Raw genomic sequence first — 16,808 nt, 5'->3', positions numbered from 1 at the left:
TGGTATCCATCCACACTGATAAACTGAAACCTTCATCTATTAAGTTGAACAATGTGAAACTGCAGATATTCAACCCATTTCAATTTACAAAATGACAATTGCATATGGTTCAACCTAATAATTCTTGCCCTTTCATAAGGAAAGTCCAATAGAAAAATGGACAACAAATATAAACTGTCCATTTTTAGTAAAAGAAATACAAAGGACTTATCAACAAGAAAAGATGCTCAAAATGTCACTCATCACTTATTAGAAATTAAGGATATGCAAATTAAAATCTGATGTTAATTTCCCCCTTGCAAACTGAAAAGATTTAAAAGATTGAGATTCAGAGTTGAGGCAAGAATATAAAGACATGGGTACCCCACAGCCCAGATGGTGATGCGTGACCAGGTATCAGCTCTTTGAGGTGATCTAGCATTGTATCTACAGAAATCCTAAACGTCTGTAGGACTGCAGTGGCCATTTGTGCATATATGCTTAAGATATGATCTTTGCCTCTATCTGCACACACACACACAAAAATATGAACAACTGATAACATCAGCTACCTCTGAGCAGGAGACCTGAGTGTCTGGGCCAGGGGTTAGAGGGAGACTTTTACCATAAACCCTTTTGTACCACTTGAAGTTTGACCCAAGTGAACACGTTTACCTTCCTGAAAAATAAATTTTGAAGACAAAGGGGGAAAAAAGCTGCCCTGTAAGTTAGTAGGACAAAGGAAAACCAAATGTCTCAGATAAGGAAGGAATTGTGACTCACCCTGGCCCCTCCCGGTCAAGTCCTGCCAGCCTGGGCAGGGGGCAGGGCCAGCACATGGACGGGGCTGAAGGCACACATGTGCCCACAGTCAGCCAGACCACCCCATGTTTATACTTTAGTGGCTCACCTCCCCACCCCACTGGCTGCCTGCCCTCCACAGCCCCATCAGGTCTCAGCATATGTGAAGAGAAAGGACTTTCCTTTGTAATCACTGCAGCAGGGGAGGAGAGGGTGGCAAACAGACCTGCCCAGCTCCTGCACCCAAAGATTCCTCTGCTCCCCTACTCCCCTGAAGAGCAGGCACCTTCAGACCCCCTCAGGAGCCCTCCCCATGACAGGGTGGAGCAGGGGATGAGGGGAGGCTGGGGCTACCCCGTTTTTACACATCCTATCTGGAGAAGAGGACTTACTTGGCCAGGCTGGCCTGGAGAGGTGGCTGGGCTGAGGACCTGTGCATGCAAGACCTCGGTGTCTGTCTTTCTATCCTGTGGCCACAGAGGCTGGGGAGCTGGTGGGCAGACACAGCCTAAGGCAGACCCCCAAAGAGGAACAGAGATGAGAGTCCAAGAATCCTTGTGGCATTTGAGCCTGCTCCCATTTTACTGTGAGAACCAGCTGCAACCCTGCTTTGGGGTCCCCTGCTTTGGGGACCTAGCAGTTCCCGTGTCGCCCTTGTGAAAAGAGCCCAGGGCTGCTGAGCCCTCTGCTATGCTCGATGGCGTCCTGGGCACTCTTCATGGGCTCCCATTTAATTCTGATGACAGCCCACTGAGAGAACTCTTGTCCCCCAACGTTACAGAAAGAATCTGGAGATGAAGAGACAGGACAATACACTTCCAAGGTCAAATGCTACTGAGTTCGTTTGTGTCCCGAGGCAGACTCTACACCCTGCCAGTTCAGCTCTGTCATCCCACTGTAATCAGAGGAGGAGTGAAAAGAAGAGGTCCCCATCCAGCTCTGGCCCCTGCACAGAGCCTCACCCTGACCAGGTCAGGAGGTCTCTGCTTCCGTTTACTCCCTTTGAGGAGAGGTTATCATAGTTGCTGGATGTTATTTAAGAAAAGAATCCTGGGACGCTCAGTGAAGATGCTCACCCAGGTGGCAAAATACCTTGAAATCATCCAAATGCCTAACCACAGGCAAACAGCCCTGTGACTGCTTCTCCCATGGGTGGGGCCAGCTCTGCCCTCCTCCCTGGAAAAGCCACGGAGACATCTCACCCTCCATAGAAAGCCCCCTTCTCTGGAAAGCAGGTGGGAGAAGGGCTTGCTGTGGGTAAAAGTGAATGTGGTGAGAGAAACATCTTCAGAAGTGGCCCACTGAGATGGCAGGGGGCAGATCTGTGCAGAATTCCAAATAATTTATGTAACGCTCTGCCCTCCAGTAGATGGAACGTATCTCTTCACTCCTTAAGGTGGCCTGCAGGAGTAGGAGGGTGCAGCATGAAAAGTAGGAACAAACACGGCCTCAGCTTCCAGGTGATCAAGTTTTACACCAACAAATTATTTGGCAGCACAAACTCTTAATGTAATGTGATGAGAATGACACAAACTCTGTGGTCTCCTTCCAAAAACCCCAAAAGTGTCGGTCAGATCATGTGAAAAATCATCAGGTAAGTCTCAATTGAAGGAGATTCTGCAAAACAGCTGACCTCACTGTTCTCACAACAGTCAAGGTCATGAAAACAAGTCAAGTCAGAAACTGTCCCAGTCTAGAGGTCTAAGGAGACATGACTGAATGTACTGCAGTGTCCTGGTGGGGCTCTCGAATAGAAAAAGACTTAATGTAAAAACTAAGGAAGTCTGGATAAAGTACAGACTTCAGTCCATAAAATGTATCAGTATTGGTTCATTAACTGTAAAAGCATACATGCAATGTAACATGTTAATAATGAAGGAAAATGGAAGAAATATATGGGAACTCTATACTAAATTTGCAATTTTCCTCTAAATCTAAATCTATTCTAAAATTAAGTTTATTTTAAAAAAGTAAACAAAAACAAAACCACAGAATGAAAAAAATTTTTTAAATCCTATCTGATAAGGGACATGCCTAGAATATGAAAGAACTCATATAACTCAATAATAAAAAGACAACCTAATTAAAAATGGCCAAAGGATCTGAATGAACATTTCTCCAAAGAAGATATTCAAATGGCCCGTAAGCACACGAATAGATGCTTTTAGCCATCAGGGAAACACAAATCAAAAGCACAACAAAATACCACTTCATACCCCACTAGGATGGCTAAAATAAAAAAGATGGACAATAACATGGGTTGACAAGGCTGTGGAGAAGTTGCAACCCTCATATATTGCTGGTAGAAATGAGAGAGGAGTGATTCCCTTTCTTTTGGGGATGGGGAATGAAAGAAAATTTTCTAAGAGTATATTGTACTGATGAGTGTACCACCTTGTGAATATATTTATAAAGCAAAACACAAATTGTACACTTCAGATGGGTGGAAAGCATGTAAATCATATCTCAATAAAGCTGGGGTTTTTTAAGTACCACTCTGTGACCCGGTACAAGTCACACTGCATCTTTTGGGCCTCAGAGTCCCCACTTATAAAACAGAGGGAGGGAGCACATGGGAGTAGACTAGATTAATACTTCTCAAGCATTAATTTGTTCATCAGTCACCTGGCAGAGTCTGGTTTCGCCCTGCAGTGGGGCCAGAGATTCTGCATTTCTGCATTTCTAAGAAGCTCTCAGGTGAGGCTGGCCCATAGATCACATTTTAAGGAGCAAGGTAGTAGAGATGATATATAAGGCTCCCTCCAGTCCTAATACTTGAGGAATCTACCCTGGCCCATGCTCTGTGAATTTCAAGAGCATGTGCGGTTTCTCCCACCAATTCAGGACCTACAGGGGCTTCTAACCACCGAGGAGGGAGTCTCTGGGACATGGCTACATATGGGAGAGGTCAGTCAAGAACATGGCTGGGCAGAGGAGGGGTCTTCAATCTGCAAAGCAGAAGCCAGGAATGAAAGAGGGCTGCGGGTTCTTTGCAAGTCTAACCCTTTCTGCCCATAGTCCTGAGAAAGAAAGAGGCAGAGAATGGAAGCAATAGTAGTGTCACAGACGCTATCAAATCCTAGTCTACCTTTGAATCAATGACCTGGGTGCCTGTTGAAACAGATTCCTGCTTCTCCCCAAGTCCTGGTGAAGCTGAAACCAGGAACTCCAAGAAACTCTGAAACCAGAGATCCAAGGGCTACTTCTGGAATAAATACTGGAGAGAAAACAGGATTACACTCCAGGAGACGGTTAAGAACAATACACATGGTGGGCAAGTCTGTTCTACTCTCCAGACCTCAGTTTCCCCATCATAAAAGAGAGTTGGATGAGATGACCTTCAGGAACCCCAAAGGGCGTTCCTGTACAAGACAAGGCAATGGGCAGCACAGAAGGGGCAGGAAGGGACGCCAGCTGTCCATTGCTGGCCTCCAATCAAGATAGCACCCTACCCACCCAAGTAATGGGTTTCCCTCTTCAACAGCTCTATAAAGAATGGTATCCCATGGGACCCATTCAAGAGGCAACTAAGAAAAATAAGGTAGAAGGTGAGGTTGGGGGGAGGGGAAAACAGGGGGTATTATTTTTGACAAATCTAAAAAGAAAAACAGAGGATGACCAGTTCCTAATAAAACACGGAAAAGCATTTGTCTTCCTCCCTGTGGCCTCTACAGTCCCAAAGGGGGCCCTCCACGCCCCAGCCAAGTGCCCAGCAGGCTCTATGGCTCAAACAAGCTCCTTCTTTACTCTGGGTGTCCTTTCTTCTTTTGTGAAATGAAGGGGCTAGAGTAAGCATGGAAGCTCCTAGTGTAGATGGGCTCTTTTATTTTTAAAAATAAAAACCTGGGCAGTGCAACAGTGGCTCAGTGGCAGATTTCTCGCCTGCCATGCCGGAGACCTGGGTTCGAATCCCAGTGCCTGCCCACGCCAAAATAAATAAATAAATAAAATAACCTTCCTCACTCAGAACAGAAAATCTCTACACATTCTTCCAAACAGTAATTCTAATCATAGTTCAGTGGCCCCTGAAACCTTTACCAAGACCAAAGTGGGTCCTGATCTACCCCAGGAGCTCCTTCCTGCTCTCTCCAGATACTTATGGGAAACACCCAGATGAAGGGACAGAAGGGAAATAGCTTAACAAAATAAGAGTACACAGTCTCATTTAAATCTCAAGACAATACCATAAGGTGGGGTTTATGCCTATCATACAGAGGACATGAGATGCAGGGTTCGATGATTTGGGAAAGAATTGGAACATGGGTATATCCAACCCCAACATCCTTGGCCTTTCAACGTGCCACCCTGTTTCTAAGGCTAATTAATGGTGTCACCTAAAGTAGAGTTACCAAAAGCATAAAGAGTTTTTAAAATCTAACAGTACAGGGGACATAGATGGTTCAGTGGTAGAATGCTTGCCTTCCATGCAGGCGACCCAGGTTCGATTCCCGGACCACGCACACACACCCCTCCCCCAAAAAACCCAACAGCACATGCCAGATGTCTTTCATGGATATATCTAAGGATCTAATTCATTCTTTTTAATGGCCGTGTACTATTCTACTATATTCAATAAATTGTGAAGGGACAATGAAGCAACCATTTGGAAATTAATAATAAAACTGGATTCCTTACACATCAAAATAAATGCCAATAGTGTTAACAAATGGGGGGAAAAACATTTTAAAAACATGAATTATTATCATCTTAAAGTGGAAGCCTATTCCTAAATGGGACACAGACACAAAAGTAAGGTAAAGTACAATACATCTGATCATATAAAAATGTATAAACTTTTACTGTGCAAAAGATCAAACAAACAAATGAAGGAAGGAAACTTACATGACCAAGTGGGAAAATATTTGCAAAACATATTTATAACATCCCAAATACGTAAAGTGCTCTTACAAATAACAAAGTATGAAAATCTCAATAGAAAAAAAAAAACGGGTAAATGGATAAATAAAAGGCAAAAAGAAATAGAAATATGAAAAATATTCACCATCATTGAAAAATCAAAAATGAAAATGGGACTATCCTATGTTTTCCTCACTAAATTACCAAAGGTTAAAAGTATTGAGAAATGAAAGGTAGGGGTAAGGGGTATGGCATGTATGAATTTTTTTCTGTTTTCTTTTTATTTCTTTTTCTGAATTGATGCAAATGTTCTAAGAAATGATCATGATGATGAATATACAACTATGTGATGATAGTTTGAGTTATTGATTATATATCAAGAATGGAACGATCATATGGTAAGAATGTTTTTATTTGTATGTTGTTACATTTAATAAAAAAAAGTATTGAGAAAAGTAGAGGAAGATCTAGACATTTTTCTGTCATTTTTCGGTCATACAAAGGGCAGGTTCTGTCCTAGGACTAGCCATGAACAATAAGGGAAGCCCCTGCCTTTAATGAGTCTAAATTTCAGCTGTGGAAGTGATGGAAGACAGATGATAAGGAAGGAAACAACAGTTATTATGGGCAAAAGCATCAATTGGGTCAACTTTTTTGGAGACAATATGGCTAGATTTAAGAAAATTTTGTGCTGACAGTTCTATTTCTAGCTCTTCATCCTACAGCCTAATGTTCCTCATGAGGATAAATGATGTGAATTATTAGAGTAGATTATAATGCAACTAATACAGACCGGCTTTTGTTTTTTATTTTTTTAATGTGCCCACTTGCAAGCTAATGAGGATATTTTGATAAAGGAAAGAAGGAAAAAAAGTAGTTTGTATAACACGATCCCATAGTTGTTAAAATAAAAAAAAGCACTCACCGGTAAGTAGCTACATATGTGTGTCTAAATAATTATACATATAGGGGTTAAAGCTAAGAAAAATCAGGGAGGTGAAATTACGGGAAGCTTTCTAGAACACAAATTTCTGCACTGGTTAGCTGTTCCATTTTATAATAAGCAGGCGTTACTCAGAAAAAAAAAAAGTTTTAAAGCCATTTGGTTTAGTCAGTTTATATTCCTGAACTTCAAGCTAAAAATTAATCTGGAAAGAAAACCTCAGCTAGGGAGAAAGGGTAACAAAGTAAGTAGTCCTTTGCCCTATTCCCTAAACTTAAAAGTCACTGATATAATTAGGAGGGAAAAATACAACAGCATACTATTTGCAGGTGTTTGTTATTCACTTAATTCTCATGTCCCAGCCCCTCACCCACCCCCACCCCCACCCCCCCACCACCAAGTGAAGCAGTTCCAGATTGTAAAAAAAAGCTGCAATTCTTTCTTAGTTCTGGACATCCACCTAGTTTCTAATCTTACCAGCCATTCCCTGGGGTCACTATGAGTGGGGAGTGGGGGTGGGGGTGGGGTAGGTGCAACAGTTTGGGCTCTTTTTCTTATGAAGAGTTCTCTATACCCCACCCCTCACCCACTCATTCCTTCAAGGTCCTCTTTTCCCCAGCAAGCCTCATACCGCTCATGGAAGCCCCTAGTCTAGAACCCCACCCACAGAAGCTCCTGGGGACAAGCTGCCCAGGCAGAGGGAGCATGCCTTGCCCTTCCAGCATTCCCTTATCACTGCACAGCTCGGTCACTCTTCAGGCTGGTTAGGATGTGAGTGAGGTATGAGGAAGAAGAGGCCCGGCTGACCTCTTTCAGGCTCTCATCTACAAAACAGGAATAATTACATCTTGGGAGAATAAAACTCAAAAGAGAGTATCAAAAGGTGCCTTGCAAATTCTCAAGCACTGAACAGTAAAGAAGCATCATCCTGCAGATTGGGGCCTCATCTCCTGGGTCAAATTCAACCTTCTTCAACACAACAAGTCAGAACATTGAACAGACCAGTGCATTTTGTAGTTGCAATTTTTAAAATTGCATTTTATTTTAACATCCTCCCTAAGAAATGCCTCCTCAGGGGCTATGCCCATTATCTGGCTATACAGTGAATGAATGAATAAAGCCAGCCTTCCTTTAATCTGTCCCAAAGCTACCACCTTTCAATTCTAAGAGGCGTCCCTTTCTTCTTTGTGAAAGAGTCAACTGGGTGTTGATCTGTGAATTGGGAAAAGAAAAGATAAAAATAGTAAAAGTTCTCAGATTCCCAGCTTGATGACTTGTTAACTTCTGAAACAGGACTGGGGGAAATGGAACCACCAGTCTCCACTAAAAACTCCTTATTAATAACAATGGCTACCATGTGCTTACCATGTGCCGGACATTGTTTCAGTGCTTTTCATGTACTAACTCATTTTATTCATAAAGCAGAGCCTACTTTGTAGGGGTGTTATTTCCACCTTACAGAGAGGAACTTGAGGCACAGAGAGGTTAGGTGACTTGCCCAGGTAACCCCTCCTATAAATCAGCTTCAATAAGGCAGTCAAAACTCTTAGCCATCTGGTCTACCTCTCTAGCCATTTCATTTACCCCTTTCCCTTGTACGCCAAATACCAATCATCCTGAATCACTTAGGATGCCTAGGATAGACAATGTTTTCAATTGCACCTCTCACCCTCAGCTCACATTCTCGCTCTTTACACAGGAGTTTCTTCCATCTGAACTACCCTGAATGAATGAAAAACTCCAGTGAAAATCATTGCATTTAAGATTCAAGAATAATAAGCCTTTCTTCCAAAGTTGTTCCTTATCTCAAAGCCACCCCTCCCCCCACCATCAGCCACCCACCTCATCCGGTCCCTCAGGCTCTAGCTTTCAGGAAAGATGTGTCTACAGTGACCTTTGGCCACAGACAAAGAGGTTATCAGGGAGTTGCAAGCCACTATTCAATAGCCATCCAGTCCTTAGAAGGTAGGATGCCATCCCCTAGCCTTAGGACTCCATTTCACAGGAAGACACACATTGTTTTTCAAACTGTTTTCACTACATCTAAAACTGGCCATTGAGCTTGTTAATAGGACACCCATATATAACACACAAGTGTGACACTGCACTGAGAAAGGGACATCCAATGGTATGAATGACCTTTTGATTTTCAGATACAGCCTCCCTTCTACATTTTCAGAGACCCTGCACCCATCGAGGAAGAAGGCAGTATTTCTCTGAGGCCAGAGAAATAATGCACTCAACATCAAACAGCCAATGCAATAAACATCAACACTTATTAGCCAGCTTTGCAACTAGAAAGGTCTTGAATGAAGTGTCAAAGCTAATTTTTTAACTGAAAAAAAAAAAATCACCTCCTATTGGAGGCTTTATCGCATGACATAGAAAAAGGGACTACGCCAAATGAAATACACTGAAGTGTCCAGTACACCACTGCCGACATTAGAAAAAACAAGCAAAAAATAAAAATAAAATAAAGGCTACCTATTGTTTTAATTTGCTGACCATTTATATAGCACCAAGTCTATCAAGGCACCTAGCGCAATGCTGGGATACAATATTAAAAAGATAGGTAGGGGCAGGCCGCGGTGGCTCAGCGGGCAAAGTGCTTGCCTGCTATGCTGGAGGACCTCGGTTCGATTCCCGGCCCCAGCCCATGTAACAAAAACGGAGAAACAGAATACAATAAAACAAGAAAATGTTTAAAAATGTTTCCCTTTCTTCCTTCCTTCCTTCCTTCTCTCTGTCTTTCCTTTAAAAAAAAAAAAAAAAAAAGATAGGTAGGACCCAGCCCTCAAAGCGCTTACATTCTATTATGGGAGACGGGACATTGTCTTTCGGCAATTATGACAATATTCTGTCCTAAATAATAAGAGTAAATAGTGACATATATGCAGATTTTTAAATGAGGTTTAAAACACCTTAATAATAATGGAAAACACTATCATAAGAACAGTATTTAATAAAAACAAGAAATAATTGTATCAACAGTATGATCTCATCAGGTAAGAAAAAAAAGGCAAAGAAGGAAGTGGTTGTAAAATTCAGATATAAGAAGAAAGGATTAGAGATGGCTAAGAAAAATTATGAAAGGAACTTCTACTCCCAAATAGGAAAACTTATTTCCAAGCTACAATAATCAGTTGAACAATCAGTTGAATGAGAAATGTTTCAAGAATCAATGGGGCCAGGGAGTTCAGGGCAGGTGTCTATATAAAGGTCTGTTTCTGGCCTAATAGTTTAGAATATGGTTTTTTAAATGTTTTAGATCACTGAGAAAAGGATAAGCTGAGCAGTAACTGGATACTAAACAATACGGTAATTATTTAGAAAGATAAACTTGTGTCACATCATAAATGCCATATTTGAGTGTTAAAATTTAGAAACTTATAAAGAAAATTTAGGAAACTTCCAAGCTTAAAGAAATGAAAGATTTGACATTTAAAATAAATTTGTACACGGAAAAAACATCAGGGCATATATTCCACCCTAAAGATAGTTATCACACATAAATATAGCCAGCAACCAAGAGGAAAAAATATTTGCAACAAATGACAGCTTAAAGATTGATATTCTTAAAATACATATGGCTTTTACAATCAAGAAAAGAAAATAGCTTCACAGAAAAATGGGCAAAGGACATGAGCATGCCAATGAAGGAATAAAAATGGCCAACAGCTGTTCTTTTAAATGTTCAATCACATTAGTAACCATAGAAATGCTAATTTAAGGATAAATTCCATGTTTCACTAATCTGATGAAAACCAGCTACAAACCTAATATTGGGAAAGATATAGTAAATGCACAGTGCTGATTGGGCATAAATCAGTACCTTCTGCTAAGGAACTTTGGTAATATGTATAAAAAGCCTTAAAAATATTCAAACCCTTTGATGTAGTAATTCTACTCTTGGGTGCTTACTGAAAAAATAATAAACATTTCACAAAAAAAATTATGCACAAAAACACTTATCATAGCAGCTTTTAACTTCCAGTCACTAGAAACTAAATGTCCATACCATGAAACTGGCCAATGAAACAACATAACTATACAAGGTAATACCATGCAGCCATTACAAAAGTGTTAGTTCTCAAAGCATTTTTAATGACTTGGAGAAAGTTCACAAATCCAGTAAGTGAAAAAAAAAAAAATACACAATTTAAGATTTGTATAAATATGTAGAAAGAATGTTAGCAGTAGTTCTCTGGTGAAATGAGTGAGGATTTTAATTTTAATTTTAAGTCATCCCAATTTTCTATACTGAACACGTATCATTTTAATAAACAGAAAATGTAGTAAAGAAATATCTAAAGTAAATATAACAAATTAGCACAAGATAAGATCAGAGTAACCTCCTGGTCTCTCTCTTTTAACTTATCTATACTGAGCAAGTGATAAACTCTTAAAAGGACCTAGTATACTGACTGTCAAACATTGTCCAAAGTCGATTGATTACAAAAGGCCTGGGATGGGGGTTGGGAGTGCAGCCACAGGCTTACAACTGTGGGGGTGGGGGGTGGGCAGCAAGACGTCAGACCCCTCACTTGGGAACCAACAGACGTGGCCAAGGACAAGGACCCACCGAAGAGCTCACTGGACTCCATACAAATCATCACACTTCTTCATGCTTTAGGCAAGAAAGCAGAGAGGCCCAGAGAGGAAAGGAACTGCTTAAAGGGACAGGGCAAGTGGGTAGCATGTGACCTTCCAGGAAAGAGGAAGAAAAATGGCAGAAACAAGCATGAATACATGTCACCTGTCATTCACCAACGCTGTCTGCCAGGCTCAGCAGTTGGACCCTCGATCTCAACTCCACTTAGCACCCAATTGAGGCCAAGGGGGTTGCCCACACCCAGCAACCATCACCTGCCACCAGAGCCACTTCAATAATGAATAGGGCGAGGGGTTCTAACCAGAGGCAGACACGGAGCCACCTGCTAGTTCTGAGCTAGTTTTTTGGCCCAGAACCTCACAAGTTTCGCAGTTAGAGAACTTGATGATCAGGTGGAACCCCCAGCTGGCTTCCCAAATTGAGGAGTCCAATTCTACAGAGCTATTGCTCCACAGCTCTCCTGCAATCCTACAGAAACCACTTGTTTCCCTGACTCTGCTCTTCTCATTTAAAACAGAGGGGTAATTAATCCACTTTCTGCCAGAGTGTTTATGAGGTGACACAGGAAAAAAGTACAGTAAACACCTACGTAGAATTACTATAGAAACTGCGAAACACCATTCATCGTGTGTCCTAGTAAAGGGACCCAGCAATTGAACAACCATTATCATACCAGGCACGTCTCATACGTGCATTCGTGCTTTCATTTAAACGTCACCAAGTTATCATTCTCCTCTTGTGCAGATAAAAACACTTAGGTTTGGTGAAAAAGACACAACAGCCCAGAGTCAAAGATCTAGGAAGTGCTGGAGTTGGAATTTAACTTCCCAAGCCCATGCCATTTCTCCCGGCACACGTGAGCCACAAAGGGAATTATCCCCTGTGCCTGATGTGACCATGACCACATCACCTTCCAGGTGCGTTCCAGGTGTATCAAAGGTGCTCTCTGTCTAGGAAAGCCCTCAGTCCCGGTCACAGTAAACCGTAATTATAATAACTGCTGCCATCACTGGGTTTGGCTCCACTGGGGGGTGGGGAGATTGAAATCAGGAAAGTTACCCACATTTTGACCTACACAACAATAAAGATATTATTTCCATGTTTCAGATGAAGACACTGAGGCTCCGTGGGGAAATGGAATCTGACCCCCAAGCCTGTACTCCTTCTTCCGGAACCCCACCCGTTGTGACAAGGTAATTACGCCCCACTGGGTCTGTCGGGCCAACGCCCCCATTTTTCTGGGTCACACCTGCTTCTACCTTGGTTGAGGTAGGTCAGCGTCTCTTCATGCAGCTTCACGGCAGGGGACGTCGCGGCACACAGCACATACTGCAAGGGTGGCAGGCGGGCCTCGTTCTCGGGGGACAGCTGGGGCTCCTCCTGCTTGAAGATGGGCAGAGCGAGGACGTCGCTGCAACACACAGGGGAGTGGCCAGGAGTGAGCCCGAAGGGAGAGAGGCCGCAGCGGCCCACGGGCTCTGCAGCCACGGCACCCCGCCAGGGTTGGTGCCCCGATGCTGCATTGGACTCCTTCCCGTACAAAGCAAAGCGACCCTTATTTAGGATTCTAGGATTCCACTTTTGCTGGATGGCCATCGAGGAGGCAGACATGCAAAAGCTACCTGGAATCCACAAAGTACAGAAATCCTCTCCCTGAGGTGGGGACCAGCAGCAGGGGAGCAATCTTGGGGGGGGGGGGGGGGCACTCGGTTTCTATTCCCAAGGAGAGACTGCTCATTAGAACATCTTTCTTTTAGAATGAGAAATCTGGTCTGGCAGGCAAAAGCCAACTGATCGATTTTTTTCTTTTTAATAAACCATCTACTTGTGCGATGCATCTCAAACCAATACAGCCTGGTCCTCAGCCCTCTGTGTACTCTGCAAGTGCAGAAACTCTGTGGAGACCTCCCCCCACCCTTCTAAAACAGAGGGCAGTTGGCTGATAACCCCAGTTTTAAGGGTCATCCTAATCACTCCTGAATGCAAAACAAGAAGGAAGGTTCAGTTCAGTTTTCTTATCCAAACAGAAAATCTTGAGAAGCTCAACGATTCCTTCTCTCCACCTCTAAACAAAACTCCCCACCATATAAAAAAAAAATCAGCCTCTCCTTGGTTTGTGACCAGGGTAACTTGTTTCTGGATGTCCTTTTTAAATGCCCTTACCTGGGAAGGAAAAAATCCTTAAGAATGTGAATAGCCTGAGAGCAGCAGAAGCTTGCTTAGGACCTCGAAATTATGAACCGTGTGGAACAGGTGCCAAAAATATGCCAGTGGCCTTATCTTGATAACCTCCTCCCTTCGGGTGTCCCAGGCTGGGAATCAGATTAGCTGACCCCACTTCACTGTATAAACAGCAAAGCCACTCACTGGTACAATCTGTTCCTCGTACAACACAATAAACGAGTGTCTCTAAAACACAAACCCGGCACACACCCCAACAAAGTCTACCCCATTCCCAGAAGCAGCCTGGCTTTGGGTGCACTTGGAAAACCTCCCATCCTGGCTTCCCCACAGCCGCACCTTCCTTCACCTAAAGTAGTTATCTAGGAACACAGGAGAAGCAGGTTGGCCTGCTCACCTGGAAATTGCACAATTCCGTGTTTGCCCAGACCATGTTAAGTTAATAATCCATGGGCTGCTGCCTTTAAATTAAAAAAAAAAAAAAAATGGGGTTGGATAGAACTATCACCCAATATTCACTTGTTTCAAGTTGGCACACTTATTTGTCAAGGAAATTAAAGTCACAAGAACATCAAACACAACAGGGAAAATGGGAGTCAAGGCCATTATCCCCGTGAGGTCAGACAACTTGCAGAGTGAGCAGATGATGAAAATTATTTTAAAAACGATGTAAAGGACCAGACCCTCACTCTAGGGTGCGTTTTTACTGTGCATGACCCCTTTCCTTAAGGTCAGCCTCTCTGAGGGTGAAAACCCCAGCTTCTGAGAAGTGATCCCCAAACTACCCCAGAAACCAGCATGGCTTTGCAGCACCTTTCAGCCCAACTCCTGCCCCCTTCTCTTAAGGCAATACCAAAATCCTAAAAGGTATCTCTGCAGATGAATTTCCATTTCAGTAGCAGATACGAAAACTGCACCTTGCAAAGGGAGTATTATCCCCTAATGGAGTAACATTTTAGGTTTCCAGGAAGTTTTACATATACTCGCCCTCAGCCCAGGGTCACCTTCAAACACATTTTTAAAGGTCTGATCATAGACTGGGTGGCCACAAACTAAGATTTAGGCAAAACTACAACTAAAACTTCAAAGTGCAGTAGAGTACAAATGTATTTCATCGTAGCATTTTGTGTAAAATGAATGGACACATCTTCCAAGGAAGATTAACATCCCCTAGGGCACTTCCAACATCCCCAGAAACAGCTTCCCTCAGGTGATATCATCCTGTCTGCACGGAGCCAAGCTGTCCTGACTTGAGACCCTAGACTTCCACCATCTCCTGTGACCCAGGCCCCAGGAAAAACAGCATTCTCATCAGTTAAACCCATTCATTCCTCTGCTTTCCGGAAGGGGAATGTTCTCTGGGAGGACTACCACACCCACCAAGTTACAAATAATGTGTAGCCTCTAATGTCAGTGGGACCTTCTTGGGGCGGAAACAGCCTTTTCACTTTAGAGCTGTCAGCAACCACCATACCTGCGACCTCACGATTCACTCTCCCAGAGCCCAATATCAAATGCCCTATGGGTTAAATTAGGTGCATTTAATAAACTGTGACTAGGATGGAAAGACAGGCTAAAGCTGGTTCAGACGAGTTCAGAAAGTGAAATTACTGCCCATTAGTAGCCAGCCAGCCGCAGAACTGGGAAAAACAGTCCTCCGGGACTGAATCAGATGCGGGGGGTCCTTCTGCCTTAAAGGGAGGATTCTGGGAATTGTAGAGAACTTTACAAAACAGACAGGACTTACTTTTCCCTTGGAAGAGCACTAGTCAAATCCCTGCAGAAGAAGAAAGATTTCCATCAAGGGCAATAAATGCGCGGGCCTTAAGCGAACACACGAAAGACCCCCTGGGGGAAGGGGGCAGCCTGGCGTGCCGAGACCCGGACCACGGCTGAGTCTGGAGGCAGGTCCACGCTGCGCACCCATCGGCCGCCAGGCCCGGCGAAGGACACTGGAGAGGGCGCGGGATTCCGAGAGGCCCGGGGAGAGGGGCAAAGAGCAGGAAGTGACTTCCCCGGGATAGATATCAGACCGATGCCAGGAAGTTTCCTCTTCTCCCACACGAAGGGGGAAACTGAGGAAGTGGCAGCGGGGCCCCATGCCAGCTGAGGGTGGTCAGGGGAGGCTCCCCAGGCTCCGCGCGCCCGCCTCACGGGTGTGTACCCAACTCCGCGCTTGCGGTCCGTCCCTAGTCGGGGCTTTGGGCGGGTCTCTCCCTCAGTCCCCCTAGGGCCGAGCCCCAGCGACACAGGGGCTTTGCAGTCGCCAGGGAAACAGGAGTCCAAGGGCGATGCGGGCGCGGGGCCCTTCCGCTCCCGTCCCTGCCCTGGACCCTGCGCCGGGTGCCCCGGAAGACCGCAACACGACACGCCGACCCCGGCCGAGCACCGGGGACTGCACCCTGGCCGGCCGGGGCAGCGCGGTTCTTACCGCAGGTAGCTGCCGGAGTTGTGCTGGTTGTAGTGCTCGGGCTGCGTGTGCCAGAACAGCATGGCTGGACCTCTGAGCGCCGCCGATCCAGGTACGGACAGCGAGCGCAGACGCGGTCGCGCCGGCCACACACCGATACCTGAATTGCGCGCTCCAGGACCGCCGCGCAGGCCGGCCGGGTTTCTTTATGCACAGCCCGAGGGGTGGGGCCAAAGCCCGAGCCGCGCCCCAGGGAACGTGGATCCCGAGGGCGTCTCCCCGAGGGGTGCGCACCTGGACTGACCCGTGGGGGCGTGCCGTTTTTCGGGGCGAGCGCACCTCCAGGAAGGTGAGACTACGGGGGCTGGAGGGACGGGGACGTGGGCTACCGCGGCCTTGGGTTGGGGTGGGGGCCGGGCCTTGCCTTCTGTACCAGAGGGCCCCGGCGGACATTCAGCGCTGCTGTCGGGTCTCACGCGCCTCCTTCGCTAACTGTTGCGGACTGTGCTCCCAGGCCCGAGACCCAGAGCGTCTCCGGGACCGAAGAGAGACCGCTGCGAGCTTGAATGTCAAGGACTCCGGACCAAAGCACCTTTGCCCTCTTACCTTGCTCTTGTTTGGGTTTTTTTTGTTTTTGTTTTTCCATAGCGCTTTATACTCTCTGAAATTGTGGCATTTTAAAAATTTCTGCTTGTTTATTCATTGCTTTTCCCACTAGAACATGAATGCATCGAGTAGGTCATCAAAGAACGCCTCCTGGAGGAGGTGGCATTGAGCTGAGGCCTATAGAGCGCAGGCGAATATCGTCATGATCATCTGAAGGCACATAGCAAGTGATCCCTGAGGCGGACCTGCTTTGGCATGGCTGGGTCTGGGTGGCCAAGGGGAGAGTTAAGAGATGAGGTAGGAGGTGGGGGAACAGATTTTATTAGCATAAACTGGGATTTTATTCTAAATGTAGAAAAAAGACTCTGGAGTGTTTCAAGCAGAGAAATGACATTTCTGTCTTGCATTTCGGAAAGATC

At 44.7% G+C, this 16,808-nt stretch overlaps 1 protein-coding gene across 2 annotated transcripts in view; it reads right to left on the bottom strand.

Annotated features, from left to right (window-relative positions):
- Positions 1 to 15,966, bottom strand: part of TFCP2L1 (transcription factor CP2 like 1) — a 61,269-nt gene extending 45,303 nt beyond the window's left edge. Inside the window, exons 1-3 of one of the 2 annotated variants that reach the window (XM_077153524.1) lie at positions 15,805 to 15,966; positions 15,121 to 15,150; positions 12,452 to 12,603 (exon numbers count right to left, since the gene is read on the bottom strand). In XM_077153524.1, coding sequence (XP_077009639.1) covers positions 12,452 to 12,603; positions 15,121 to 15,150; positions 15,805 to 15,866 — 244 coding nt within the window. In that variant the 5' untranslated portion in view covers positions 15,867 to 15,966. The remainder of the gene's footprint in view (positions 1 to 12,451; positions 12,604 to 15,120; positions 15,151 to 15,804) is intronic. The other variant, XM_077153525.1, reaches the window with a different exon arrangement.
- Between the last annotated feature and the right edge of the window lie 842 nt (positions 15,967 to 16,808).

Source organism: Tamandua tetradactyla, chromosome 3 (assembly GCF_023851605.1).
Source record: "Tamandua tetradactyla isolate mTamTet1 chromosome 3, mTamTet1.pri, whole genome shotgun sequence".
Classification (NCBI taxonomy): Eukaryota; Metazoa; Chordata; class Mammalia; order Pilosa; family Myrmecophagidae; genus Tamandua; species Tamandua tetradactyla.
This window is presented reverse-complemented; position numbering and strand designations above follow the sequence as displayed.